This window comes from Eucyclogobius newberryi, unplaced genomic scaffold (genome assembly GCF_026437365.1).
Source record: "Eucyclogobius newberryi isolate DKJ021-1_F unplaced genomic scaffold, fEucNew1.0.hap1 SCAF_1, whole genome shotgun sequence".
NCBI classification, from domain to species: domain Eukaryota; kingdom Metazoa; phylum Chordata; class Actinopteri; order Gobiiformes; family Gobiidae; genus Eucyclogobius; species Eucyclogobius newberryi.
In genome coordinates, this window is record NW_027315723.1 from 40,532,770 (window position 1) to 40,547,623 (window position 14,854).

The 14,854-nt window shown below is 45.9% G+C and overlaps 1 protein-coding gene across 1 annotated transcript in view; it reads left to right on the forward strand.

Moving 5' to 3' along the window:
* The first annotated feature begins 2,549 nt into the window (after window positions 1–2,549).
* aff2 (AF4/FMR2 family, member 2) overlaps window positions 2,550–14,854 on the forward strand; it is a 74,420-nt gene continuing 62,115 nt past the window's right edge. Inside the window, exon 1 of the mRNA XM_072450335.1 lies at window positions 2,550–2,660. Coding sequence (XP_072306436.1) covers window positions 2,608–2,660 — 53 coding nt within the window. The 5' untranslated portion in view covers window positions 2,550–2,607. The remainder of the gene's footprint in view (window positions 2,661–14,854) is intronic.

Below are 14,854 nucleotides of genomic sequence, written 5' to 3' on the forward strand. Positions count from 1 at the left end.
TACAGGTCTTATACTGAGAGTCATGTGGTGCCTGAGGTTCCTGTACAGGTCTTATACTGAGAGTCATGTGGTGCCTGAGGTTCCTGTACAGGTCTCATACTGAGAGTCATGTGGTGCCGGGGGTTCCTGTACAGGTCTTATACTGAGAGTCATGTGGTGCCGGGGGTTCCTGTACAGGTCTTATACTGAGAGTCATGTGGTGCCGGGGGTTCCTGTACAGGTCTTATACTGAGAGTCATGTGGTGCCGGGGGTTCCTGTACAGGTCTCATACTGAGAGTCATGTGGTGCCGGGGGTTCCTGTACAGGTCTTATACTGAGAGTCATGTGGTGCCGGGGGTTCCTGTACAGGTCTTATACTGAGAGTCATGTGGTGCCTGAGGTTCCTGTACAGGTCTCATACTGAGAGTCATGTGGTGCCGGGGGTTCCTGTACAGGTCTTATACTGAGAGTCATGTGGTGCCTGAGGTTCCTGTACAGGTCTTATACTGAGAGTCATGTGGTGCCTGAGGTTCCTGTACAGGTCTTATACTGAGAGTCATGTGGTGCCTGAGGTTCCTGTACAGGTCTTATACTGAGAGTCATGTGGTGCCTGAGGTTCCTGTACAGGTCTCATACTGAGAGTCATGTGGTGCCGGGGGTTCCTGTACAGGTCTTATACTGAGAGTCATGTGGTGCCTGAGGTTCCTGTACAGGTCTCATACTGAGAGTCATGTGGTGCCGGGGGTTCCTGTACAGGTCTTATACTGAGAGTCATGTGGTGCCGGGGGTTCCTGTACAGGTCTTATACTGAGAGTCATGTGGTGCCTGAGGTTCCTGTACAGGTCTTATACTGAGAGTCATGTGGTGCCGGGGGTTCCGGTACAGGTCTTATACTGAGAGTCATGTGGTGCCTGAGGTTCCTGTACAGGTCTTATACTGAGAGTCATGTGGTGCCTGAGGTTCCTGTACAGGTCTTATACTGAGAGTCATGTGGTGCCTGAGGTTCCTGTACAGGTCTTATACTGAGAGTCATGTGGTGCCGGGGGTTCCTGTACAGGTCTTATACTGAGAGTCATGTGGTGCCTGAGGTTCCTGTACAGGTCTTATACTGAGAGTCATGTGGTGCTGGGGGTTCCTGTACAGGTCTTATACTGAGAGTCATGTGGTGCCTGAGGTTCCTGTACAGGTCTTATACTGAGAGTCATGTGGTGCCTGAGGTTCCTGTACAGGTCTTATACTGAGAGTCATGTGGTGCCGGGGGTTCCTGTACAGGTCTTATACTGAGAGTCATGTGGTGCCGGGGGTTCCTGTACAGGTCTTATACTGAGAGTCATGTGGTGCCGGGGGTTCCTGTACAGGTCTTATACTGAGAGTCATGTGGTGCCGGGGATTCCTGTACAGGTTTTATACTGAGAGTCATGTGGTGCCGGGGGTTCCTGTACAGGTCTTATACTGAGAGTCATGTGGTGCCGGGGGTTCCTGTACAGGTCTTATACTGAGAGTCATGTGGTGCCTGAGGTTCCTGTACAGGTCTTATACTGAGAGTCATGTGGTGCTGGGGGTTCCTGTACAGGTCTTATACTGAGAGTCATGTGGTGCCTGAGGTTCCTGTACAGGTCTTATACTGAGAGTCATGTGGTGCCTGAGGTTCCTGTACAGGTCTTATACTGAGAGTCATGTGGTGCCTGAGGTTCCTGTACAGGTCTTATACTGAGAGTCATGTGGTGCTGGGGGTTCCTGTACAGGTCTTATACTGAGAGTCATGTGGTGCCTGAGGTTCCTGTACAGGTCTTATACTGAGAGTCATGTGGTGCCGGGGGTTCCTGTACAGGTCTTATACTGAGAGTCATGTGGTGCCGGGGGTTCCTGTACAGGTCTTATACTGAGAGTCATGTGGTGCCGGGGGTTCCTGTACAGGTCTTATACTGAGAGTCATGTGGTGCCGGGGGTTCCTGTACAGGTCTTATACTGAGAGTCATGTGGTGCCGGGGGTTCCTGTACAGGTCTTATACTGAGAGTCATGTGGTGCCGGGGGTTCCTGTACAGGTCTTATACTGAGAGTCATGTGGTGCCGGGGGTTCCTGTACAGGTCTTATACTGAGAGTCATGTGGTGCCGGGGGTTCCTGTACAGGTCTTATACTGAGAGTCATGTGGTGCCTGAGGTTCCTGTACAGGTCTTATACTGAGAGTCATGTGGTGCCGGGGGTTCCTGTACAGGTCTCATACTGAGAGTCATGTGGTCTTCTCTGACCTTTAGAGCACGTTTTATTTCAAGATTCACTGTGTTCTTATCTGATTTTTGATTTTCATGCACGTTTTCTTCTTGTGTGCAGCACTTTTAACGACTCATAGTTGTGCTCTACAATTAAACTTGCTTCTACTTTTTAATAAGAACCGTTGCCATGGAGATGTTTGAGCCTGGTCTTCCCATTTCTGATTTTTTTCAAGCAAATTTAAATTTCAGACCATATGTTTTTGGCTCCTCCTCCTCCTCCTCCTCCTCCTCCCTCTCTCTTTCCCTCCCTCTCTCCTCACTCTCTCTCTCACTAGTCCGTCACGTCACTCCTCGGTTCCTCCTCCGTGGCTCCCGTAGCATCTCACGCGTGCACACCGGGGCTCGTGCTTCATGGATCTGTTTGAGCTGGACTTCTTCCGGGACTGGGACCTGGAGCAGCCGTGGTGAGTCTCTTGCCTTTACGGCCATAACGAGCGGCGCGATACGTGGCAGCGCGTGCGCCGTGTGCGGCGCGTGCCGCGGGCGCGTCTGTGGACACGCGACACCGCGGAACACGCCACGCGCGGTAAATAAAGGCACGCGTTATTTCTTTGTGACAGCGGCGAGTCTGAACCGGAGGCGTGTTGTGCGTGCGCGTGCGTGTGCGCGCGCGGGGGACGTAACGCGCTGCTGTGGACACGGTGTTTACTACCGTGTTTGCGGTGTTTATACTGTTTATGGTGTTTACTACTGTGTTTACGGTGTTTACGGTGTTTACATTGTTTACGGTGTTTACACTGTTTACGGTGTTTACTACTGTGTTTGAGGTGTTTACACTGTTTACACTGTTTACGGTGTTTACTACTGTGTTTGAGGTGTTTACACTGTTTACGGTGTTTACTACTGTGTTTGAGGTGTTTACATTGTTTACACTGTTTACGGTGTTTACTACTGTGTTTGAGGTGTTTACACTGTTTACACTGTTTACGGTGTTTACTACTGTGTTTGAGGTGTTTACATTGTTTACACTGTTTACGGTGTTTACTACTGTGTTTGAGGTGTTTACATTGTTTACACTGTTTACGGTGTTTACTACTGTGTTTGAGGTGTTTACACTGTTTACACTGTTTACGGTGTTTACTACTGTGTTTGAGGTGTTTACACTGTTTACACTGTTTACGGTGTTTACTACTGTGTTTGAGGTGTTTACATTGTTTACACTGTTTACGGTGTTTACTACTGTGTTTGAGGTGTTTACATTGTTTACACTGTTTACGGTGTTTACTACAGTGTTTACGGTGTTTACACTGTTTACACTGTTTACGGTGTTTACTACTGTGTTTGAGGTGTTTACATTGTTTACGGTGTTTACTACGGTGTTTACACTGTTTACGGTGTTTACTACGGTGTTTGCGGTGTTTACACTGTTTACGGTGTTTACTACTGTGTTTGAGGTGTTTACATTGTTTACAGTGTTTACTACGGTGTTTACACTGTTTACGGTGTTTACTACGGTGTTTGCGGTGTTTACACTGTTTACGGTGTTTACAGTGTTTACGGTGTTTGCGGTGTTTACACTGTTTACGGTGTTTGCGGTGTTTACTACGGTGTTTACAGTGTTTACGGTGTTTGCGGTGTCGGTCTGTGTGACATGCGCAGATGTGTTCATCACAACAGAAACAGGTGTTTACAGTGTCATGTGACACAGTGATGTCATGGTTTACTCCAGTGATGTCATGGTTTGTATATATAATAATATATAAATATATCTAATATAGGTTTCCTTTTACTCTATTTTTGTTCTTGGGGGTTCAGGGGGATCATAACGCTCAGGAGCTTCAGGAGGTTCAGGAGGTTCAGGGGGTTCATAACGCTCAGGAGGTTCAGGGGGTTCATAACATTCAGGAGCTTCAGGAGGTTCAGGGGGTTCAGGAGGTTCAGGGGGTACATAACATTCAGGAGCTTCAGGAGCTTCAGGAGATTCAGGGGGTTCAGGGGGTACATAACATTCAGGAGCTTCAGGAGCTTCAGGAGATTCAGGGGGTTCATGGGGTTCAGGAGGTTCAGGGGGTTCATAACGCTCAGGAGGTTCAGGGGGTTCAGGGGGTTCATAACGCTCAGGAGCTTCAGGAGGTCCAGGGGGTTCATAATATTCAGGAGGTTCAGGGGGTTCATAACGCTCAGGAGGTTAATCATTGTCATGTGATCAGAGGAAGTGGTTCGTTAATCGTTGTCATGTGATCAGAGGAAGTGGCTCGTTAATCGTTGTCATGTGATCAGAGGAAGTGGCTCGTTAATCGTTGTCATCTGATCAGAGGAAGTGGTTCGTTAATCGTCATGTGATCAGAGGAAGTGGCTCGTTAATCGTTGTCATGTGATCAGAGGAAGTGGCTCGTTAATCGTTGTCATGTGATCAGAGGAAGTGGCTCGTTAATCGTTGTCATGTGATCAGAGGAAGTGGCTCGTTAATCGTTGTCATGTGATCAGAGGAAGTGGCTCGTTAATCGTTGTCATGTGATCAGAGGAAGTGGTTCGTTAATCGTCATGTGATCAGAGGAAGTGGCTCGTTAATCGTTGTCATGTGATCAGAGGAAGTGGCTCGTTAATCGTTGTCATGTGATCAGAGGAAGTGGCTCGTTAATCGTTGTCATGTGATCAGAGGAAGTGGTTCGTTAATCGTCATGTGATCAGAGGAAGTGGCTCGTTAATCGTTGTCATGTGATCAGAGGAAGTGGCTCGTTAATCGTTGTCATGTGATCAGAGGAAGTGGCTCGTTAATCGTCATGTGATCAGAGGAAGTGGCTCGTTAATCGTTGTCATGTGATCAGAGGAAGTGGCTCGTTAATCGTCATGTGATCAGAGGAAGTGGTTCGTTAATCGTTGTCATGTGATCAGAGGAAGTGGCTCGTTAATCGTTGTCATGTGATCAGAGGAAGTGGCTCGTTAATCGTCATGTGATCAGAGGAAGTGGCTCGTTAATCGTTGTCATGTGATCAGAGGAAGTGGCTCGTTAATCGTTGTCATGTGATCAGAGGAAGTGGTTCTTTAATCGTTGTCATGTGATCAGAGGAAGTGGCTCGTTAATCGTTGTCATGTGATCAGAGGAAGTGGCTCGTTAATCGTTGTCATGTGATCAGAGGAAGTGGCTCGTTAATCGTTGTCATGTGATCAGAGGAAGTGGTTCGTTAATCGTCATGTGATCAGAGGAAGTGGCTCGTTAATCGTTGTCATGTGATCAGAGGAAGTGGCTCGTTAATCGTTGTCATGTGATCAGAGGAAGTGGCTCGTTAATCGTCATGTGATCAGAGGAAGTGGCTCGTTAATCGTTGTCATGTGATCAGAGGAAGTGGCTCGTTAATCGTCATGTGATCAGAGGAAGTGGCTCGTTAATCGTTGTCATGTGATCAGAGGAAGTGGCTCGTTAATCGTTGTCATGTGATCAGAGGAAGTGGCTCGTTAATCGTCATGTGATCAGAGGAAGTGGTTCGTTAATCGTTGTCATGTGATCAGAGGAAGTGGCTCGTTAATCGTCATGTGATCAGAGGAAGTGGCTCGTTAATCGTCATGTGATCAGAGGAAGTGGCTCGTTAATCGTTGTCATGTGATCAGAGGAAGTGGCTCGTTAATCGTTGTCATGTGATCAGAGGAAGTGGCTCGTTAATCGTTGTCATGTGATCAGAGGAAGTGGCTCGTTAATCGTCATGTGATCAGAGGAAGTGGCTCGTTAATCGTTGTCATGTGATCAGAGGAAGTGGCTCGTTAATCGTCATGTGATCAGAGGAAGTGGCTCGTTAATCGTTGTCATGTGATCAGAGGAAGTGGCTCGTTAATCGTTGTCATGTGATCAGAGGAAGTGGCTCGTTAATCGTCATGTGATCAGAGGAAGTGGCTCGTTAATCGTCATGTGATCAGAGGAAGTGGCTCGTTAATCGTTGTCTTTTGATCAGAGGAAGTGGCTCGTTAATCGTTGTCATGTGATCAGAGGAAGTGGCTCGTTAATCGTTGTCTTTTGATCAGAGGAAGTGGCTCGTTAATCGTTGTCATGTGATCAGAGGAAGTGGTTCGTTAATCGTCATGTGATCAGAGGAAGTGACTCGTTAATCGTTGTCTTTTGATCAGAGGAAGTGACTCGTTAATCGTTGTCATGTGATCAGAGGAAGTGGCTCGTTAATCGTTGTCATGTGATCAGAGGAAGTGGCTCGTTAGACGATCGATTCTCATTGAAGCTCTGATGAAACAAGTCGATACTTGAACTGATCACGTGACTCAGATTAAAATGAAACTAATCTACTTCAGAGCTGAACCCACGAGAGCGAGTGTGGGACGAGGTCAGAGGTCAGAGGTCAGGTGTATGGGTCATGTGATCTCTGGGTCTTTCCACATGAAACACAAACGGCACAAATAAACTCAAGTCACATGATTGAGTCACGACGGCCTCAGAAAGTGGAGCCGGACTTTAAGAACTGATGATAACTCTGAGGCTACCTCTAACTCTGGGCCTAACGCTATCTCTGATGATAACGCTAACTCTGAGGCTAACGCTAACTCTGGGCCTAACGCTATCTCTGATGATAACGCTAACTCTGAGGCGAATACTAACTCTGAGGATAATGCTTACTCTGAGGCTAACTTTAGCTCTGAGGCTAATGCTAAATCCGGGGGTAACGCTAACTTTGGGACTAACGCTAACTCTGAGAATAACGTTAACTCTGAGCCTGATGTTAACCAACTCTGGGGCTTACGCTAACTCTGAGGCTAATGCTAACTCTGAGGCTAATGCTAACTCTGAGGCTAATGCTAACTCTGAGGCTAACATTTACGCTGGGCTTAATGCTACCTCTGAGGCTTATGCTAACTCTGAGGCTAATACTAACTCTGGGGCTAACGCTAACTCTGGGGCTAACGCTAACTCTGGGGCTTACGCTAACTCTGGGGCTAACACTTACTCTGGGCCTAATGCTAACTCTGAGGCTAACGCTAACTCTGAGGCTAACGTTTGCACTACACACTTGGCTGAAGTGTGTGAGTGCACAAGGGGCATTGTGGGAGGTGCCCCGGTGCATTGTGGGAGGTGCCCCAGTGCATTGTGGGAGGTGCCCTGGTGCATTGTGGGACGCGTGTGAGAGGACAGTTCTGGTCAGAGCTGAAGCGGGAGAGACTGAAACACGAAATGCCCGTAAAGATCACATTTGTTCACTAAATGTGACAAAAATGGTGCTTATTTACTGTGATTTCCTTCGCTCTAACTCAGACTTATAAACCGTTTCTCTTAGAGAATCAGACACGTTTGTCTTTGTGTTTCGAGCAGTTTTCTCAGTATTCCTGATGAAGGTGTGGTTCCTGTGGTGTTTCTGTGGTTCCTGTGGTGTTTCTGTGGTTCCTGTGGTGTTTCTGTGGTTTCTGTGGTGTTCCTGTGGTGTTTCTGTGGTTCCTGTGGTGTTTCTGTGGTTCCTGTGGTGTTTCTGTGGTGTTTCTGTGGTGTTTCTGTGGTTCCTGTGGTGTTTCTGTGGTTCATGTGGTGTTTCTGTGGTTCATGTGGTGTTTCTGTGGTTTCTGTGGTGTTTCTGTGGTGTTTCTGTGGTTCCTGTGGTGTTTCTGTGGTTTCTGTGGTGTTTCTGTGGTTCCTGTGGTGTTTCTGTGGTTCCTGTGGTGTTTCTGTGGTTCCTGTGGTGTTTCTGTGGTTCCTGTGGTGTTTCTGTGGTTTCTGTGGTGTTTCTGTGGTTCCTGTGGTGTTTCTGTGGTTCCTGTGGTGTTTCTGTGGTTCCTGTGGTGTTTCTGTGGTTCCTGTGGTGTTTCTGTGGTTTCTGTGGTTGCCGTGGTTTCCCTGGTCTCTGTGTTTCTTGTGGTTGCCGTGGTTTCTGTGGTCTCCGTGGTTTCTGTGGTGGTTCCTGTGGTCTCCGTGGTCGCCGTGGTTTCTGTGGTTCCTGTGGTTTCTGTGTTTGCCGAGGTTTCCGTGGTCTCTGGTTTCTGTGGTGTTTCTGTGGTTCCTGTGGTGTTTCTGTGGTTCCTGTGGTGTTTCTGTGGTTCCTGTGGTGTTTCTGTGGTTTCTGTGGTGTTTCTGTGGTTCCTGTGGTGTTTCTGTGGTTCCTGTGGTGTTTCTGTGGTTCCTGTGGTGTTTCTGTGGTTTCTGTGGTGTTTCTGTGGTTCCTGTGGTGTTTCTGTGGTGTTTCTGTGGTTCCTGTGGTGTTTCTGTGGTTCCTGTGGTGTTTCTGTGGTTCCTGTGGTGTTTCTGTGGTTCCTGTGGTGTTTCTGTGGTTTCTGTGGTGTTTCTGTGGTTCCTGTGGTGTTTCTGTGGTGTTTCTGTGGTTCCTGTGGTGTTTCTGTGGTTCCTGTGGTGTTTCTGTGGTTTCTGTGGTGTTTCTGTGGTTCCTGTGGTGTTTCTGTGGTTCCTGTGGTGTTTCTGTGGTTCCTGTGGTGTTTCTGTGGTTTCTGTGGTGTTTCTGTGGTTCCTGTGGTGTTTCTGTGGTGTTTCTGTGGTTCCTGTGGTGTTTCTGTGGTTCCTGTGGTGTTTCTGTGGTTCCTGTGGTGTTTCTGTGGTTCCTGTGGTGTTTCTGTGGTTTCTGTGGTGTTTCTGTGGTTCCTGTGGTGTTTCTGTGGTGTTTCTGTGGTTCCTGTGGTGTTTCTGTGGTTCCTGTGGTGTTTCTGTGGTTTCTGTGGTGTTTCTGTGGTGTTTCTGTGGTTCCTGTGGTGTTTCTGTGGTTCCTGTGGTGTTTCTGTGGTTCCTGTGGTGTTTCTGTGGTTCCTGTGGTGTTTCTGTGGTTTCTGTGGTTTCTGTGGTGTTTCTGTGGTTCCTGTGGTATTTCTGTGGTTCCTGTGGTGTTTCTGTGGTGTTTCTGTGGTGTTTCTGTGGTGTTTCTGTGGTTCCTGTGGTGTTTCTGTGGTTCCTGTGGTGTTTCTGTGGTTCCTGTGGTGTTTCTGTGGTTTCTGTGGTGTTTCTGTGGTTTCTGTGGTTGCCGTGGTTTCCCTGGTCTCTGTGTTTTTTGTGGTTGCCGTGGTTTCTGTGGTCTCCGTGGTTTCTGTGGTGGTTCCTGTGGTTTCCGTGGTTGCTGTGGTCTCCGTGGTCGCCGTGGTTTCTGTGGTTCCTGTGGTTTCTGTGTTTGCCGAGGTTTCCGTGGTCTCTGGTTTCTGTGGTGTTTCTGTTGTGTTTCTGTGGTGGTTTATGTGGTGTTTCAGTGCTTTCTGTGGTGTTTCTGTGGTGTTTCTGTGGTGTTTCTGTGGCTGCTGTGGTGTTTCTGTTGTGTTTCTGTGGTCTCTGTGGTTTCTGTGGTGTTTCTGTTGTGTTTCTGTGGTGGTTTATGTGGTGTTTCAGTGCTTTCTGTGGTGTTTCTGTGGTGTTTCTGTGGCTGCTGTGGTGTTTCTGTTGTGTTTCTGTGGTCTCTGTGGTTTCTGTGGTGTTTCTGTTGTGTTTCTGTGGTGGTTTATGTGGTGTTTCAGTGCTTTCTGTGGTGTTTCTGTGGTGTTTCTGTGGTTCCTGTGGTGTTTCTGTGGTTTCTGTGGTGGTTTATGTGGTCTTTCTGTGCTTTCTGTGCTTTCTGTGTTTTCCGTGGTGTTTTTGTGGTGTTTCTGTGGTGGTTCCTGTGGTGTTTCTGTGGTGGTTCCTGTGGTGTTTCTGTGGTGGTTCCTGTGGTGTTTCTGTGGTGGTTCCTGTGGTGTTTCTGTGGTGGTTCCTGTGGTGTTTCTGTGGTCTGTTGCTCATCTCGAAAGTGCACATTTTCTTGACGGGCCGAACCTGCCGCAGAGACGGAACTTTCACTTTTATGTAAATCCGGAGTCGTTTGTCTTTTGGCGTCAGAGGAGCGAGCGAAGCGTCTGGGCACGAATATCTCTGTGATGAATGTCTGGAGCTGAACTGGAAAACCTGCAGCCGGAGACAAAGAAGAGAGAGACAAAGAGGAAAGAAGAGAAGTCGTTGCCAGAGTTTAGCTTTTGGCCGCTCAAAACGCACGATTCACACGGAATCATGCGAACGAAACATGCTGCACACAGCAGACCAGCCTCACACGGTCCAAACCAGGACATGTAACGGTCACTGACACTGAGACGTGAACCCATGAGACGTGAACCCATGTGACATGAACCCATGAGACGTGAACCCATGTGACGTGAACCCATGAGACGTGAACCCATGAGACGTGAACCCATGTGACTTAAACCCATGTGACGTGAACCCATGAGACGTGAACCCATGAGACGTGAACCCATGAGACGTGAACCCATGTGACGTGAACCCATGGGACGTGAACCCATGTGACTTAAACCCATGTGACGTGAACCCATGAGACGTGAACCCATGTGACGTGAACCCATGGGACGTGAACCCATGTGACGTGAACCCATGTGACGTGAACCCATGGGACGTGAACCCATGTGACGTGAACCCATGAGACGTGAACCCATGAGACGTGAACCCATGTGACATGAACCCATGAGACGTGAACCCATGTGACGTGAACCCATACGACGTGAACCTATGAGACGTGAACCCATGTGACATGAACCCATGTGACGTGAACCCATACGACGTGAACCTATGAGACGTGAACCCATGTGACATGAACCCATGTGACATGAACCCATACGACGTGAACCCATACGACGTGAACCCATGAGACGTGAACCCATGAGACGTGAACCCATGTGACGTGAACCCATGTGACGTGAACTCATGTCCCCTGGAGGACAGGAGCCGCATGTTCACTGTGGCTGTTACTCTTCTGTCACGCCCCCTGTGGTCAGGAGGGGACAGTGGACTTACAGAGGTAACTCCAGACTGAGGCTGAGCGGTTTCAGGTCGTTAGCAGCTAATGCTAATGCTAGTGGCTATGCTAATAAACGTTAGCCGACTGGAGACAGTTTTAAGGAGCCTCATTTCCAACACAAAAGATTCATGTTTTGAAAAATAAAATCATAAAACCCGTTTCACACTGTCCAGTAAAACACACAATATAAACACACTGAAAACATGTTTGATTGTGTGATACTGTTTGGACCTGGTTTAGTCCTGGTTTAGTCCTGGTTTAGACCTAGTTTAGACCTGGTTTAGACCTGGTTTAGACCTGGTTTAGTCCTGGTTTAGTCCTGGTTTAGTCTTGGTTTAGACCTAGTTTAGACCTGGTTTAGACCTGGTTTAGACCTGGTTTAGTCCTGGTTTAGTCCTGGTTTAGACCCGGTTTAGTCCTGGTTTAGTCCTGGTTTAGTCCTGGTTTAGTCCTGGTTTAGACCTGGTTTGGATCTGGTTTAGTCCTGGTTTAGTCCTGGTTTAGTCCTGGTTTAGTCCTGGTTTAGTCCTGGTTTGGACCTGGTTTAGTCCTGGTTTAGACCTGGTTTAGTCCTGGTTTAGTCCTGGTTTGGACCTGGTTTAGTCCTGGTTTAGTCCTGGTTTAGTCCTGGTTTAGTCCTGGTTTGGACCTGGTTTAGTCCTGGTTTAGACCTGGTTTAGTCCTGGTTTAGTCCTGGTTTAGTCCTGGTTTAGACCTGGTTTAGTCCTGGTTTAGACCTGGTTTGGATCTGGTTTAGTCCTGGTTTAGTCCTGGTTAAGTCCTGGTTTGGACCTGGTTTAGTCCTGGTTTAGTCCTGGTTTAGTCCTGGTTTAGACCTGGTTTGGATCTGGTTTAGTCCTGGTTTAGTCCTGGTTTGGACCTGGTTTAGTCCTGGTTTAGACCTGGTTTAGTCCTGGTTTAGAGCTGGTTTAGTCCTGGTTTAGTCCTGGTTTAGTCCTGGTTTAGACCTGGTTTAGTCCTGGTTTAGACCTGGTTTGGATCTGGTTTAGTCCTGGTTTAGTCCTGGTTTGGACCTGGTTAAGTCCTGGTTAAGTCCTGGTTTGGACCTGGTTTAGACCTGGTTTAGGCCTGGTTTAGTCCTGGTTTAGACCTGGTTTACTCCTGGTTAAGTCCTGGTTTGGACCTGGTTTAGTCCTGGTTTAGTCCTGGTTTAGACCTGGTTTAGTCCTGGTTTAGTCCTGGTTTAGTCCTGGTTTGGACCTGGTTTAGTCCTGGTTTAGACCTGGTTTAGTCCTGGTTTAGACCTGGTTTAGTCCTGGTTTAGTCCTGGTTTAGTCCTGGTTTAGTCCTGGTTTGGACCTGGTTTAGTCCTGGTTTAGTCCTGGTTTAGTCCTGGTTAAGTCCTGGTTTGGACCTGGTTTAGACCTGGTTTAGTCCTGGTTTAGTCCTGGTTTAGACCTGGTTTAGTCCTGGTTTAGTCCTGGTTAAGTCCTGGTTTAGACCTGGTTTAGTCCTGGTTTGGACCTGGTTTAGTCCTGGTTTGGACCTGGTTTAGACCTGGTTTAGTCCTGGTTAAGTCCTGGTTTAGTCCTGGTTTGGACCTGGTTTAGTCCTGGTTTAGACCTGGTTTAGTCCTGGTTTAGTCCTGGTTTAGACCTGGTTTAGTCCTGGTTTGGACCTGGTTTAGTCCTGGTTTAGTCCTGGTTTAGACCTGGTTTAGTCCTGGGCTTAGTCCTGGTTTAGTCCTGGTTTAGTCCTGGTTTAGTCCTGGTTTAGACCTGGTTTGGACCTGGTTTAGTCCTGGTTTAGTCCTGGTTTAGACCTGGTTTAGTCCTGGTTTAGTCCTGGTTTGGACCTGGTTTAGTCCTGGTTTAGTCCTGGTTTAGTCCTGGTTTAGTCCTTTCAGAATAAACAGGTCTAAAATCTTTGGTCAGATGTTCAGTTGCATGTTTTTTGAGTAAGAGCATTTTGTCCTTCGGTCTCTCTCTCTCTCGCTCCGGAGCCTGTTGCCATGGAAACGCATGAGTCGAGGCTGCGCTGCCGAGTCCCAAAAATGCATTATATTTTTTCTCTCTTTCCTTCACAACCCCCCGCTCTCTTTTCTCTTATAATCAGATTGGAAAAAAAATAAAATAATAAATAAATAAATATATATACACATACACATATATATATATATATATATATATATGTATATATATATATATACACACATATATATATATATATACACATATATATATACACGTATATATATACACATATATATATATATATACATATATATATGTATATATATGTATATATATATATACATATATATATATATATATATATATATATATATATATATATATATATATATATATATATATATATATATATATATATATATATATATATATATATATATATATATATATGTATATTCAAACATGTATATACTGGTAGATGTTTGGTAATATAATAATGATTGTTTTTGTGTTTTTTAGATTAAACATATATACAAAATAATAAAAATATTTGTCAAATTTGTCTATTTTGAAATTCTTTTGTCCATTTTCCTGATGGTCAGAGAGAGAAATCTGGACAAAACATTCATTTTTATCGTTTTAATCCTTTGACTTCGACTTGCCAGATCTTTCTTTATAGTGGATAAAAGAGGAGTAAAGTTTATCTCTAAGATTGTTGATAGTTCTTTATAAAGTATCACACCTGAATATAGAGTATGGAAATAAATATAATATAGTAAGACTTCATCTGCATCAATTTCATGTTCCGTCCCATCGACTGTAACAAGTGTTTCCCATCGTCTCATAAACTGGGCCAATGGTTCAAATACAAAGTGAACAACAGGAGGGACAGAGCACAGCCCTGTCTGACCCCTCACTCCAGACTCAGTGAGTCATGTGACCATTGATTTAATTCTTCATGTTGGACCATCGTAAAGAGCCTCAATATGTTTATTATTAAATTGTCTATTTTAAATTTGTTTTTGAGGATTTGTACCATTCTTTTGTACGATAGTCCTCATGAGGTGTGTCTTTAGAGCTTTATACACTCTGAGGTGTGTCTTTAGAGCTTTATTACGCTCTGAGGTGTGTCTTTAGAGCTTTATACACTCTGAGGTGTGTCTTTAGAGCTTTATACACTCTGAGGTGTGTCTTTAGAGCTTTATTACACTCTGAGGTGTGTCTTTAGAGCTTTATACACTCTGAGGTGTGTCTTTAGAGCTTTATTACACTCTGAGGTGTGTCTTTAGAGCTTTATACACTCTGAGGTGTGTCTTTAGAGCTTTATACACTCTGAGGTGTGTCTTTAGGGCTTTATACCGCTCTGAGGTGTGTCTTTAGAGCTTTATACCACTCTGAGGTGTGTCTTTAGAGCTTTATACACTCTGAGGTGTGTCGTTAGAGCTTTATACACTCTGAGGTGTGTCTTTAGAGCTTTAAACACTCTGAGTTGTGTCTTTAGAGCTTTATTACACTCTGAGGTGTGTCTTTAGAGCTCTATACACTCTGAGGTGTGTCGTTAGAGCTTTATACACTCTGAGGTGTGTCTTTAGAGCTTTAAACACTCTGAGTTGTGTCTTTAGAGCTTTATACCGCTCTGAGGTGTGTCTTTAGAGCTCTATACCGCTCTGAGGTGTGTCTTTAGAGCTTTATACCGCTCTGAGGTGTGTCTTTAGAGCTTTATACACTCTGAGGTGTGTCTTTAGAGCTCTATACCACTCTGAGGTGTGTCTTTAGAGCTTTATACCACTCTGAGGTGTGTCTTTAGAGCTTTATACACTCTGAGGTGTGTCTTTAGAGCTCTATACCACTCTGAGGTGTGTCTTTAGAGCTTTATACACTCTGAGGTGTGTCTTTAGAGCTTTATACCACTCTGAGGTGTGTCTTTAGAGCTTTATACACTCTGAGGTGTGTCTTTAGAGCTTT